The 13,373-nt window shown below is 43.1% G+C and overlaps 1 protein-coding gene across 1 annotated transcript in view; it reads left to right on the top strand.

Moving 5' to 3' along the window:
- Nucleotides 1–12,950, top strand: part of SSPN (sarcospan) — a gene marked incomplete at its 5' end in the record, with an annotated part of 34,701 nt that extends 21,751 nt beyond the window's left edge. The window contains 2 exons of the mRNA XM_084255114.1: nucleotides 5,865–5,951; nucleotides 12,300–12,950. Of these exons, the coding sequence (XP_084111240.1) occupies nucleotides 5,865–5,951; nucleotides 12,300–12,665 (453 nt within the window). The 3' untranslated portion in view covers nucleotides 12,666–12,950. The remainder of the gene's footprint in view (nucleotides 1–5,864; nucleotides 5,952–12,299) is intronic.
- Between the last annotated feature and the right edge of the window lie 423 nt (nucleotides 12,951–13,373).

Here is a 13,373-nt window from a genome sequence, read left to right as displayed (position 1 = left end):
TTTTTTGGTGAGGAAACTGTAAGAGTCAAAACCTTTTTACATAATGGTAAAAAAAAAAAATTCAGGTGCAACAAATGTATCTCTTGTCCTTTTCATATCTTGAAGCTGCAGTTTTCTCTCCCTTGTAAAATACATTTTTGAGATTAAATGCAGACATATATGCCAGCTTAACATTTTATAAGGGCCCATAAATGGTAACTATTACTATTATTATATTATACTTATTATGTTACACCTTTTATATATTGTTGTTATTGTTATTGTAATTATATCTCATTGGTACTTATAATAAGTTCTACAGGAAACTGCTCGTCAGTGAGCTCTGGACCTGTAATCTAATTTAGAGAAAGACATTTGGAAGCATTTAGAAGACTGTGTTTAGCTTAGACTAGTGGTCCTCAGGGTGTGACCTGGACAGACCAGCAGCATCAGTATTTAGCAGCTTGATATTTATTAGAAATGCAGAATCTCAGTCCCCACCCAAGACCTACTGGATCAGAAATTCTAGGGATGGAACCATGTTTACTGGACCCTCCATGTAACTCTGAACTACTGTCTTAGACTTCATCTTCTATCAGGCAGTGGCACCGAGAATGCAGTAACAATGGCCGAGTTATGCTAAAATATTCTACCCAATCCTTCTGAAATCTTCACTCAATAACCACCTTTTAATAGATCCTTATGAAATCTTTTGTGTATTATTTAAAACGGTGTTAATCAGCAGTTCTCTTTAGACTGCATTCAATTGACAGATTGCAATATATCTGTCATTTGTTAAAATGATTTCTAGCATTCTCCTTTAACTCCTATTAAATAAATGAAAATACATATAAATTCTCTTAAGAAACATCCAGAGAAACACTTATGGTTCTGTTACATCTCCAGTTGATGAATTGGTTGGGCAAACATGAGAAAAGAGTTCCTGGTGTTACTGTATTGACTGAATTAAAGCACTTTCAATACAGAGAGGTGAAGGGTGATTAACTTGCAGACACAGAGTCACACTTCAGGTACACAACTGAAAGGGGGTGGGAATGGAAGGAGGAGAGAAACCTTGAAAGACACTTGACAGGGGAAGGTTGTATTCCCCCGATAGCCCTGTCAAGCAGCTCAGTTGACAACACAAAGAAGAAAACAAATAAATTGGAGGTTGTGTGAATGTCACAAGACTAGAATGTAAATATGTATGACATGGAGAGAAGTAAATACCAATAATTCACATTCTCACAGAATGTTTTAAGGTGATAACTTCTAGCCACACCAACATGAAAAGGAAAAACAATACGTAGGTAAATCTCTAAGACACTGGTCCTGTATTCACCTTTCATTCCTAATGCCAGCCTGCAAAAGGCACTGCAGGTTCAGTAGACCAGATAACAAAAACAAAGACAGTATGTGACGAGACTTGGGGCCCATGCATGTGGAGATGGACTTAACATTCAGAGAGTGTCCCAACTCTGTTTAACTTTCGAACTCATGGGAGAATGCAGCGTGCAGGCAAAGAATATCCTTCCACAGAATGTGGAATTCAGGATTTAGGTTTTCTCTTTATGCTAAACAAATTGTAGAAGCACATGGAAAATGAGGCTAGCAAAAAAGGTGGTTGTCTTTTTCTTTTTGCCATTAAAAATTATGTCAATTTTTCTGATCCACCTATTTGTCCATCTGTACATGAACCTTATCTTTGCACATTCTTCAAGGCTCAGCGCCCCATTGCCTTTGCAGCACTGGTTTCTCAGTTCCCGTTGGCGTTGTAGTGAGGGATACACCATCCATCTCAGGCCTGGGTATCTGGTCCAGTGAAAGCTTTCTTGAAAACCTTTCTTAATTGCCTCTTTTCTGTTGCATGGGACTTGCCTCACCATATCTAATGGGAGCCCTGGCTTAGGCTCCAGGAATGTTGTTTCTGATAGGTCTGGTGGGTTGCACTGCTTGTTAACATGTGCTCCCCCTGCCTACCTGTGATGTCAGAACATGCTGTGTTTCAGACATGTCCACATCCTGCCTGCTTTGGAAATAAGACCCTTGGTCTGGTGAGAAATCTGTCCATGGCCATAAAGTCTTCAGTTTTAAGGATGCAGTAAATACTGCCCTTCTAGAAAGTGCTTACACCCAATACCAATAAACTGTCTGGTAAGGAAGTATTGCAAAGCTATAGGGGAGAAAAGGAAGTCTCCCCCTCTTTAAAGCCCATGAAGCCCTATCAGAAATTAAAATATGTTGAATTGATTCAGGCTCCATAGCAAATGCTCCATTTAAAAATCCACAAGGGTGATCAGTGTTATAATATTTAGACATGCATGATTTACAATCAAAATAACAAGTGTGTTTGAGATGTTTTCTATTCAAAAGAGTCAGAGGATGTGTCAGAGGAGCTGTGATCCTGCCTCTGAATCACATAGTGTTATACACCAATGTTACCTCAATACAAAAAGAAAAAATTAACAATGAAAAAAAAAATCAAATAATCCAGTGATCACACTTCTGATATTTACCTGAAGAACATGAAAACACTAATTTGAAAAGATAGATGCACCCTTATGTTCTCTGTAGCATTATTCACAACAGCCAAGCTATGGAAACAACCCAACATCCTGGGACAGAAATGAATTAGGAAGATGTGGTCTCTATACTACTCAGTCATAAAAAAAAAAAAAAAAAAAGACTAAATCTTGCCATTTGTGAGACTATGGATGGACTTTGAGGGGCTTATGCTAAGTGAAATAAACCCAAAGAAGAAAGATTCATACCAAATGATTCAGTCATTTATGGAGTACAGAGAAAATATATAGAGAATATAGAGAAAAAAAATTGAGTAAACAAAATGAAAATGAAAGCCTCCCTTTAGACCCCGACAATAGAATGATGGTTACCAGAGAAGAAGAGGGCAGGGAGTGGGTAGAGGGGTCAGACTGGGTGGTGGTGGATGGTGAGGGGGCATTTGGTGGTGGGTGTGGGATGATATGTACAGTTGATGTGGGGTTCAGATGTAGATGTAGGGTTTAGACGTAGATGTACATCTAAAACCTACACAGTGTTAGAAACTAATGTTACCTCAATAAAAAGAAAATGTAAACAAAATGGGAAGCTAAGAGTCAAAGTTTCTTCAAAACTGGGAAGCTTTCTTGGCCCTTTTCTGTGCTTACTAGACCCTGGATGGTCCAGGATTCACTTATGCTGATGATTAATGGTGCTGATTTCCAGCCCAGACCTCCTTTCTGAGTTCTAGGCCCACATGGTTGATCTCTGAGTCCACGTGGGTGTGGTCATTTTCCACTTGCAGTCTGCTTCCTCTTGTATCTTTTGTCTCTTCAAATTCAACACCATCCTGCTGACGGTTCCAGTCAGATAGTTGAGCACCTTTCCCGCCCTTCCTCTCCTCAGCCCTTCCAGTTGGTTCTCACACCCTCTGGAGCGCTTCCTTGCTGTCTCAAATATACCCACTGTCTACCTCACTGCAATAGCCTGGGCGCCCTGTATTTCTCCAGAAATGAAGAATAGCCTCTTCACTGGTCTTCCCTCCCCAGTCCAACTCCTCACAACCAGAGGGAACAGTCATTCTAAAAAGACAAAACTGAGACACCATTGTGTGATTGAAATAAAAGCCCCAGGGGCCAACTTTCTGTCTCTGCAAGCACATCTTTCTCCTTTTCGTCTCATCCTCTGCACAGGGGCTGTCGAATCCACCCATGTTCACTTTGCATTTCTCCACATTTTGGGCCTCCACATACTCTCACTGCTCTTCCTCACCTAATTTCTGCTTGTCCTTCAATACCCACTTCCTCCAGGAAGTTTCCCGGCTTCTATCTATAACAGCAGATGTGGTTCCAGGTTTACATGGTATTGTCGCTTCACTGTCCTCTCTCCCGCTGGATCATTGTAGACTGTTGTATGTCCTGACAAAGTTCCTTGCATTGATGAATGCTCAAGCATGCTGTCCGAGGTCCTAGTGCAGCAGCTTGCAGGAAAGCAGGCTAAATGAGGGCTGCAAGGCAGGAGAAACAATGCAAGCAGATGTGTTCGAGCAAAGCAGAGAGTCTAGTTTTTAATCTGCTCAGTTAGATTCTGAATGTAAAGGCAAAGAGGAAAGCCTCAGCAATTGCCAAGTTCAGCATAGCAGCCTCCTGGGATGGATAGGGTTCTGTGAACCACGGCGTGGACCCACACTGAACGGGGAGCGCCAGCAGAAAGAAGCTCAGGGACTCAAGAAGCCCCACAGAAGCAGGTTTAGAGACTGCCATCTGGTTTGCTGCCAATAAACAAACAAAAAACCCCGGTCTTTTCTCCCCTTGGAGTCCCCTTGGATTTCTTCTGTGGATTCTGATGGTGAGATACCTAGTCCCTTATATATGTTCTCAAATTGGTCCTTTAATTAAATATATACTTTTAATATTTTTAAAAAGAACTTCTCTGACTTGGAAATGGCAGCTGTGTTACAAATAAAGATGCACTAAGGGGGCAAAAATGAGTTTTGGAGTCTAAGACAGGTTAGTGGTTACCAGAGAAAAGAGGGAGGGAGATAAGTAAGTCAGATTTAGAGGTCTTCTGTATGGTAAGGGGTAGAATTGCTTTTAATGGTGACCTTAATGTAGCATGTACATATGTTTACATGTAATGATGATGCACCTGAAACTTACATCATGAGATAATGCAGTCTCATTACAACAAAATACTAAGAAAATGCTCTGTTGGCTTTGAAGGTAAATAGCTCTACCACCCTAACAGGGATGGTACCTGGTGTGATGTGGCCTCTGGGGTTAGGAACTTAGAATACTTGAATGATTTTCCAGGTGACTTCCAGATACCCTTCCAATATCTGTCTAGGAAAATGGTGCTTATCAGCAAATGCAATTTTGTTTTCCATCCCAAAGCAGAACTTAGCAACATTTTAAGGTCTCCAGAACTGAGTATGAATAGGTAATTCTTTGACTGGAAACTTGAAATCATAGTGAAAAGGAAAGGCAAATTTGAGTTATCTTTTTTTCTCCAAGTTGCCATTTTTCCTACCTGCCTTCCTCCAGCCAGGCGATCCCCTCTCTTTCCTTCACTGACACACAGAACCTTGGAGATCACTCTCTGTCGTCCTTTCCAGGCATATCGTAGCCATGATGTCGAGCTCCTGTGCCTTTGCTCACCACCTCTTTCACTCTCTCTGCCTGCTGCCACCTGCACTTTCGCCCAGCTGGTGTATTAACCTTGCTGAGATGAGTTAGATAATATCCTGAGCACTGTGTCTTCTGTGTTCCCATTTATAATGTGAAGATCCTAGTAGCACCCACTTCCTAGGGTTTGTGATGATTATATAAGGAAATCCATACAGGCCTGTACCCTCCGGAGAGCCCCAGCACAAAATGAGTATTCAGTTAATGTTAGGGATCACTACTATTACTAGTATCCCTTGCAAGGTCCATTTCAAGTCCACCTCTTGAGAAATATCTTCTTGTAACGGCCTGCCTGGGTGTTATTTCATTCTTTTTACACTTCTCTGAATAACGGTTAACATGTAGCACCCTGCCTGGGAATAGTGTTTACATTGATGTTGGCCTCAACTAGATGGGACACTATTGACCTCATGCTTATTGAGGTCGAAGAAATTGTGTTCATCATTGTACATACTGCAGGGCCTTGCGTAGCACCTGGCACATCAAAACAATGTCGTAAGTCCTGGCTAACTGGAAATAAGTTCATGGTTACTGTTTTTAAAAGTGTTCCTCAAGCTGAGGGGTAAAAATAGCACAGAAAGATAGTAAATGAAATGAACACCTCGATAACAAGGATGGAACTGGCGAGAGGCATTGAGACTGATGCCATCAGAATACATGATGTGCCCTGATAACGCCCTTTCGTCCCTGTTCCCGTTGCAGGTCTGTGTGGTGGCCTATCTCGGGTTGTTTATGCTCTGTGTCTCCTATCAAGTTGACGAACGGACATGTATCCAGTTTGCTATGAAAGTGAGTTGTCATTTTTCTTTTTTTTTTATCATCACATAGAAAGAGATACACGCACAAAATAAAGGAGTGCCTTTTAAGGGCTTGAATATCTGATTAGACTAGAAATTGCGTTTTTAGGCCGGCCAAAAATGTTTTAGGAGGGCATTCATCCAGACCCCAAAGGTAATGCTGGGTTGTTGTTTCTTTTTGAGTTTTCATTTCCATGAAGTGGGTTGGCATGGAGCACATGAAGTCTGTTCTTCAGTGCCCTTAAAAGGAATATTGAAAATTCATCAGTTCAACACAACATTTGGCCAGAGAAAAGGCTTCTATCAGTGCCCACTTCCATATCTCGGGGGTTATTGAAAATATTTTAGTAATGAAGCTGTCTAAGTGTATTTCCTTTTGTAGGTGGGATCACTGAGACAGAAAAAGTACATTGGGTGCATCCAAGTTACCTGTGCCAAGAGTGTGAGGGCAGAGGGGGAGGCAGGGTTACGCTTGGTTTAGCAAGTATGTGTGCTTTCTTGTGCCTCTGCTTTTTCCCTCTTAGAGATAGTACGTTTGGTCTGGGCCAATTCAAGTACACACCATTTTCACTGCACAGTAGAATCTACTCCAAAGGAAAATATAGACCCACCCTTTCAGAGTTTAGGGAGATAAACACTCAACTCAACAATCAGAGCTAGTAGAAATCAAATTCCTACATTTTCTTTCAACTGCTGTACCAGAGAACAAAAAGCTTTGTGTAATGTGCTTTTTTGGGGGGCGGGGGCGGGCTCCATTCACATTGTTTTTTCTCCCACAAGAAAACACATAGACGCTAGATCCTCCTTTGTTCACTAAACCAAGAAAGTATAAGATGTAAGAGTAAGTTAACTATATTTGGAAATAAGGAATATGCAGAAAATAAGATACTAGGGGCTTCTATTATATTGAAACTGTTGACATGAAAAAGCAATGTGCTGATACAGATATACACAATACATATAAATCACGTTGTAAAAGAATAATTAATGGAATAAAAATATTCACATCATATTAACTAACCAAAATAAAAAGTTGACGGCACAAAATGCATGGTATGATCCTACAGAAGAAAAATATAGCTCTTATGGGCATAGAAAACAGAGTTATCTCTGAGTGGTTGGATTATAGCTGCATTTTGGAGTTTTCCCCTCTGATGTCAAAATGTTCTCCATTCACTGGGCTTAACTTTTCTAATTAAAAATTAATGGATGGTATTTCTTAAAAATGATAGATATGCTTACAATCGGAAGCTTTACCTTTTCTATTTTACAGTGTTCCTTAAAAGAAGGCCGGAGAAACAGGCATCCCTAGGTGAAAATACTCTGACCTAGGTCATCAGGACATGGAATGTCCTCTGAGCCCAGGAAAACAGCAGAGGCAAAAAGCATTGGCTAGGAGGCCCGAAAGCCATCTCAAATCTGCACTTAAAATCAGGAGTGAGGGCAAACCCCAAAACTGAGACAAACCCCAAACAAATCACTGCCAGTGTCAGCCAGGCTGGAATCCCCCACAAGGAAGATCTCACTAGCTATCTTTTCTTTTCACCTGTGACAGGCCATGACCAATACAGAGGCACTTTCTCTTCTCCTAAATGTGACCCTTTCTGATACTCCTGCTCCTTTAGAGTGCCTGGTATAATTTCTTCAGGTTGGAAGTGAGTCTCACTCAGTCTCCAGGTTTTCTGGAGGCACAGCAGTTACAGCAGGCTTCCCTGGGCTGCTCATACCATTCGGAGAAGGAGTGACGTGTGTCTTCATCCATGTTTTCACCAGCAGAGCTGTGCCAGAGGGCCTCACTGTTGACACCCTGGACTAAGTTTTGTTCCAGAATTTATTTCTCCCTCTGGGAGGCCCGGATCACCAGGGCAGTCAGTGACGCGAGGATGACAACATGCCACTGTAGCCACTGTGGCACTATATGTGCCACAACACACTGCACATGCATGTACACACACCCATACACTATGCAGACATATGCACACACATTAACACATATAGGCTCATGTGTACACCCCCTCTGCATATGCTCACACACATACAGGTGCATGCACACCACACACATATGCACACACCCACACATACCCATTCACACTAGCCAGTGCATTCATAAACACACATGCACACAAAAACACATACCCACAACACATATACCCTACACACACACACACACACACACACACACACACCCCCTCTCTTTCTTAGGCACAGTAACCTCAGGGGCTTGTCTTTTAATCTCAAGCTAGAACAGCCTTCTCCAGGGGCCCTTTGTCAGATCCCGGACCCCACCGGGACTCCTTTCTCTTTCCGCTCAGCCCCTGGGTTGGAGCGGCCAGTCCGCGGAGGATTCGGCCTTCTGCCTTTCCTCGTGGCTCTGCTTTCTCAAGGCTCAGCTTGATTTTCAGAAACGTGTCCTGTTCATGTGCCTGCAGAAACCCTCTGGGGCACATTCCCCACGAGGGCATTTAAGGCGCAATTGCCTCGTGCCCACATCCAGGAAGCCTCTGGGCTGTGCTGCCGCCTCCTCCTGCGCGGCGAGCTGCAGAGGGGCCTCAGCAGCCACTGGGGAAGGTAATTAAATCGAAGCCGATCGCCCTCCCGCCGAAGTCACGGAGCGTTGAGGCTGCCGCGGGTACCAATTAGCGGTGCGCGGGGCCAGCCGGCGCTGCGGTTACATAAGCGGGGCCACCGCGCCTCCCGCCCGCCCCGCGCAGGGCGCACGGGCTGACACCAGCTAATCAGACGTGCGCAGCCTGGCTTTTATCAAGATATATTTGCTCGCCCTCCCAAGGTCATCGTAAACACTTTCATTGATAGTTTATTCGTGCCGGGTAGGTAAAACAAGCCACTTGATTTTAAATTACAGATTATCCCCCAAAGCTTGTCGCTGTCAGATGAGTTGCTGCAGATGTGGCCCGCAGGCTTTGGGGGAGCGAGTGGTATTTATGCCTGAACATGGATAAGAAACTTGATTCCGTGGTGCACTCGTGTTTACTTGGCCAGACGCTTTCACCCAGTGGGAGAGGCAGAGAGGCCAAGCCTGACAGAGGCACCAGGGAACACGTCTGCATATTCAGAAGAGTCACGGACTGGGCTTTTGGTGCTCTCACTCACTTCTAGCATATTTAAAATGCGCAATTAAAATTGAGTAATCAGCGTGTTTGTGTAAATGTTTACATCATTTCTACAAGCCAAGTATGCATTGTTACTCCCACATGACAAAGACAAAGCCAGTAAGCTGATAGTCTGAGTCCTGAAAACTGGCAGCTCTTTCTTTCTCTACCAATTTGTTTATTTATTTCACAAAAATACTTTAAAAGTGCTACTATGTAGCAGACACAGTACTAAGCCCTTTACAGAGGTGACTCTTTTGCCCCTTGTTATAACCCTGTGAAGTAGGTTCTGTTATGACCAATACTCCCAGTTTACAGATGGAAAAATGGAGGTACTTGTGGAAGGGTTTAGTTCACCCAAGGTCCTTGCTAATGAGAGAACTAGGATTTGAACTCAGGTAGTCTGGCTCCCGATTGGTGCTCTTCACTTTTCACAAGACTGCTGTGTTTGGTCTAAAAGGTCTTATTTTCTGTAAGGCAGACCCTTTATAGTATATATAAAGAACAGTTATTGCTCTGTGTATTTTATTTATAACTTTTTTTAGGTAATATTAGTTTACGAGACTGTCTACATTTCAGGTGCACAGCTTCACACCTGGATAACTGTACATGCCACACCCCACCCACCACCAGAGGTCTAGTTACCACCCACCACCATCCATATAGTTAACCCCTCTACCTATATTCCCCCACTCCCACCCCCTGGCCACGCTCTCTCTCTCTGGTAACCACCATTCTGTTGTTAGAATCTAAGGGTTGGTTTTGTCTTGTTTTGTTGGCCCATTTGCTTTCTTTCTTTTATCTTCCACATGTAAATGAAATCATACAGCATAGTCTTCTTTTAAAAATGGACATTCTCCTTCTCAATTCAACAAATTTTTATGATGATTATGAGAGAGAAATATTTTTCAACTATTTGACTTATTTATGGATTGAGATTGAGGGATTGTTGTCATTGCTTCAAGATGTGATACCAAGGAATGTTCTAGAAATCTATCTAAGGCTGTGCGGGTGTGTTAGAGGTAGGAGGATTATTACAGGACCTCCCTGGTTCGAGCCATTGCGCTCAGTAAAATGTGTAGAGAAAACACCAGTTGGGGCCATTCTACTAAGCAGATGACTCTCAGGTGGGAAATTATAACTTTAATTTGAGTTTTCCCTGCTGGTAAAGGCTTCAATGTACCTATGTCCCCAGATTAAACGATTCCCAGTTCTGTGCTGACTGCCCTGTTAATGCAGCCTCAGTGGGTGCACATGTACAGCTTCACCAGCATGATTTAATTTAGTTCTTGGCATCAAGAGTTTTGAAGTCAGTCATCAAGCTTGAATATTTCAGAAAAACCTAGAATATTTTAAATGTTCTGCCCCCAAATCTACACAAAACAAACCCAAAGGTTTTTAGCCTAACCTTCAGTTTTTGCAGAAAATATGGCCACTGAAAATGTTGGGCATGGAACCAAAGTGATGCATTCAGTGTCACAAATTAAATATTTCCCTTCCAACTTTTACAACAGGGCCACTTGTATTTATCTGACTCCTTTTCCTCCAGTGGAAATGAAACCTTTTAAATATAAGTTTTCCTTATTACATATCCAAGATATAAGATATTTCCATGAACTTTTACCCACTCAAGAAGAAACTTGGGTTGTGCTTGATAATCCTTCAGATGATTTGAAAGTGAAAAATGGTGTGCATGTTTAATATATCTTTGATGAGATATGCCTTCTTTGGTTGTCCAACTATATTAAGGCAAAATGATTTTAACAGTCCCACTCTCTTCCTGTGACCTCAGACATATGGTCAGGCTTCCAGGCAGGCCAGACATGTGCTTAGTGTTCCAGCAACCAGTCACACATGTGTGCACGTGCATGAGCACGTGTGCGTGCGCACACACACACCCCACACACGCCATGGAGAAAAAAATTAAAAAAAAAAGTTTGATTTATTGTATGCTGAAGACTTGAAAATCCTTGAAATTGTCGTTATGTAGAAAAGCACTCACTTAAATGACTGTTGTGCACATAAAAAATCATATATATATATATTTTTATGTTGCATTACATATCATTGGAGGTGGTGGGAAGGTGAGGGATAATTTTCTCACAGCTATTTTGATCTGAGTCTGGAAATGACCAAAATCAACCTGAATATGAAGAGTTTACAGTCACCAAAATGGCTCCTTGTGAAGAATAACTTTTGCCTGTGGTGTTGTCAGTCTGGCACCGAGAGCTGTGTTGACTACACTAGTCCCCAGAACCTGGAGCTCTGGTGTTCATCTGGACCCTCAGTGGGCAGGACCATGAAGAGAAATGTTTCAGTAGGTGCAAACATTTCTTGTGACACAGTTTCTGTCCCAGCCATGTCAATGAGTCCTGGCAATTTTATCCACATTGTTCAGATGTAGGCTATATGTTTTGCCTCGTGCAAGTATGCCATGGTTCCTCAGAATCAGTTAGAACTTGTACCAGACTCTTTTGTAATCCCAAGGCTGCTATTTTGGCCAGCAGAAGCTGAGCAATGTGAGGGACCATGCAGAGTTTCTTTTCATGCTCAAGTTGCTGTATGGGCTCATAGATGGGCTTGGGTGAGACTGGTAGGCAATGAAGGTGACATCCAGCCACCTGCCTTCTGGAGCCATCCTTTCCCTCCTTCCTCCCCCCAGACCCCCACCAACTACTGATTGGAGATCCTGGTATTCCTGGACACAGCTTGGCAAACACTGCCTTGAACATTATCTTTTTATGAATCCATGTTGCTGGTTGAACAGTCATTACCAGTTTGGGTCAACACAGTATTTGCATTGCAGAGACTTTACTGTTCTTTACTACCTAGTCTTGTTTCAGTCTTCGTATCAGCCGCTTGTGATCAGCGGAGTCACAGATACCTATCAGGGGATAGCTGTCGTGTTTGGGAGTCACCTGAGCTGCTTGCTTCCATGAGTCACACACAGACCTCCCACAACAGAGCTCATCCTCTTGGCCCCATCCATGAAAAGTGCCCAACAGCTGTAGGGCAAATGGAAATATGGCTGGGGTAGAAGGATTGTGAGTGAACAAATTAACAAGGAGCCATTTCTATTCCCCTGGGTACTGTGTTTCTGAGGAGAAACAGCCACTCTGCCAGTGAACTTCCTGGGAGAGAGGAAAAGGACCGTGTTTATGAATTCAATTTGTCAGTAGTCATGCAACGTTCTTTTAACTGGGAGGGTTTTTTTTTCTACTCTCTTGCAGCTGCTGTACTTTCTGCTCAGTGCCCTGGGCTTGATAGTCTGCGTGCTGGCTGCGGCCTTTGCTGCCCACCGCTACTTGCAGCTCATTCAGCTGAAGTGTATGGCCACCCTCGACTACTGCCAGTGCAAGCTGTCCTTTGAGGAGCCACTGAGCAGGTCCTTTGTGTACCAAGATGTGACCGACTGTGCCAGCTTCACCAGCACCCTCAAACTCTTTTTACTCATCCAGATGATTCTTAACTTGGTCTGCAGCCTCGTATGTTTGCGGGCCTGCTGTGTGATGTGGGAACACAGGTACCAGGTCTTTTATGTGGGTGTCAGGATGTGCTCCCTAACACCTTCCGAAGACCAGCAGCAAAAGGTCTAGTGTTCTCGCTCAAAAGTGGGAGGGAAAATAGCTGAGGTTTAAAAAAAAAAAAAGGAAAGAAAAAAAAAATTTGGCCATGCTATTATTCACTGTTTCTAAATGAATATATTTTTTCAGGAAATGAAAGAGCTTTTCTTCAGGCCTCTATAGGATTTGAAAAAAAAAAAATCTTGTGGTGAAAATAAGATCCAAATTGACTCCAGGATATTAAAAGAATGCTGAATGGGGAATAATGGCATAGATGTGTCTTTAAGTCTGGAGTTGACCCCTCACGCTCACTGTATCCGTGACTTCTATACCCTTCTTTGCTGTGGGTCTGGTGTGATGGTGTGAGTCTAGGCCCACACTGCAGGATTCTGTAAGTCTGCCTCCAGGCCTTCCCTCCTCTCACTGTGGGCCTCACTCTGTCTTGGAGAAAGGCAGGGGTGGAGGAAGTGCTGACGGCCAGGGACACCCTGCTGCTATCTCTATAGATCTGTCTGCAAGTCATGAAGCAGCGGGAAGGAGCAGAGCAGAGTGGGAGAGGAAGGGCTGCTGCAGAAGGCCCGGGCATGGAAACACCTGGTCCGGCGGCAGCCTTGCTCTGGGCTGCCTGGTTTGGCTCTGCAAGCAGATCACTGACTAAATGCTTTGGAAGATTACCAGTTTCTCAGTAATTGAAAGCTAGTGATAGTTGTATTCTTAACGATGTAGAAGCTTTAAAAATAA

This window comes from Talpa europaea (assembly GCF_964194135.1).
Source record: "Talpa europaea genome assembly, chromosome: 15".
Classification (NCBI taxonomy): Eukaryota; Metazoa; Chordata; class Mammalia; order Eulipotyphla; family Talpidae; genus Talpa; species Talpa europaea.
The sequence above is the reverse complement of the archived record's forward strand: the minus strand, read 5'-3'. Positions and strand labels throughout refer to the sequence as shown.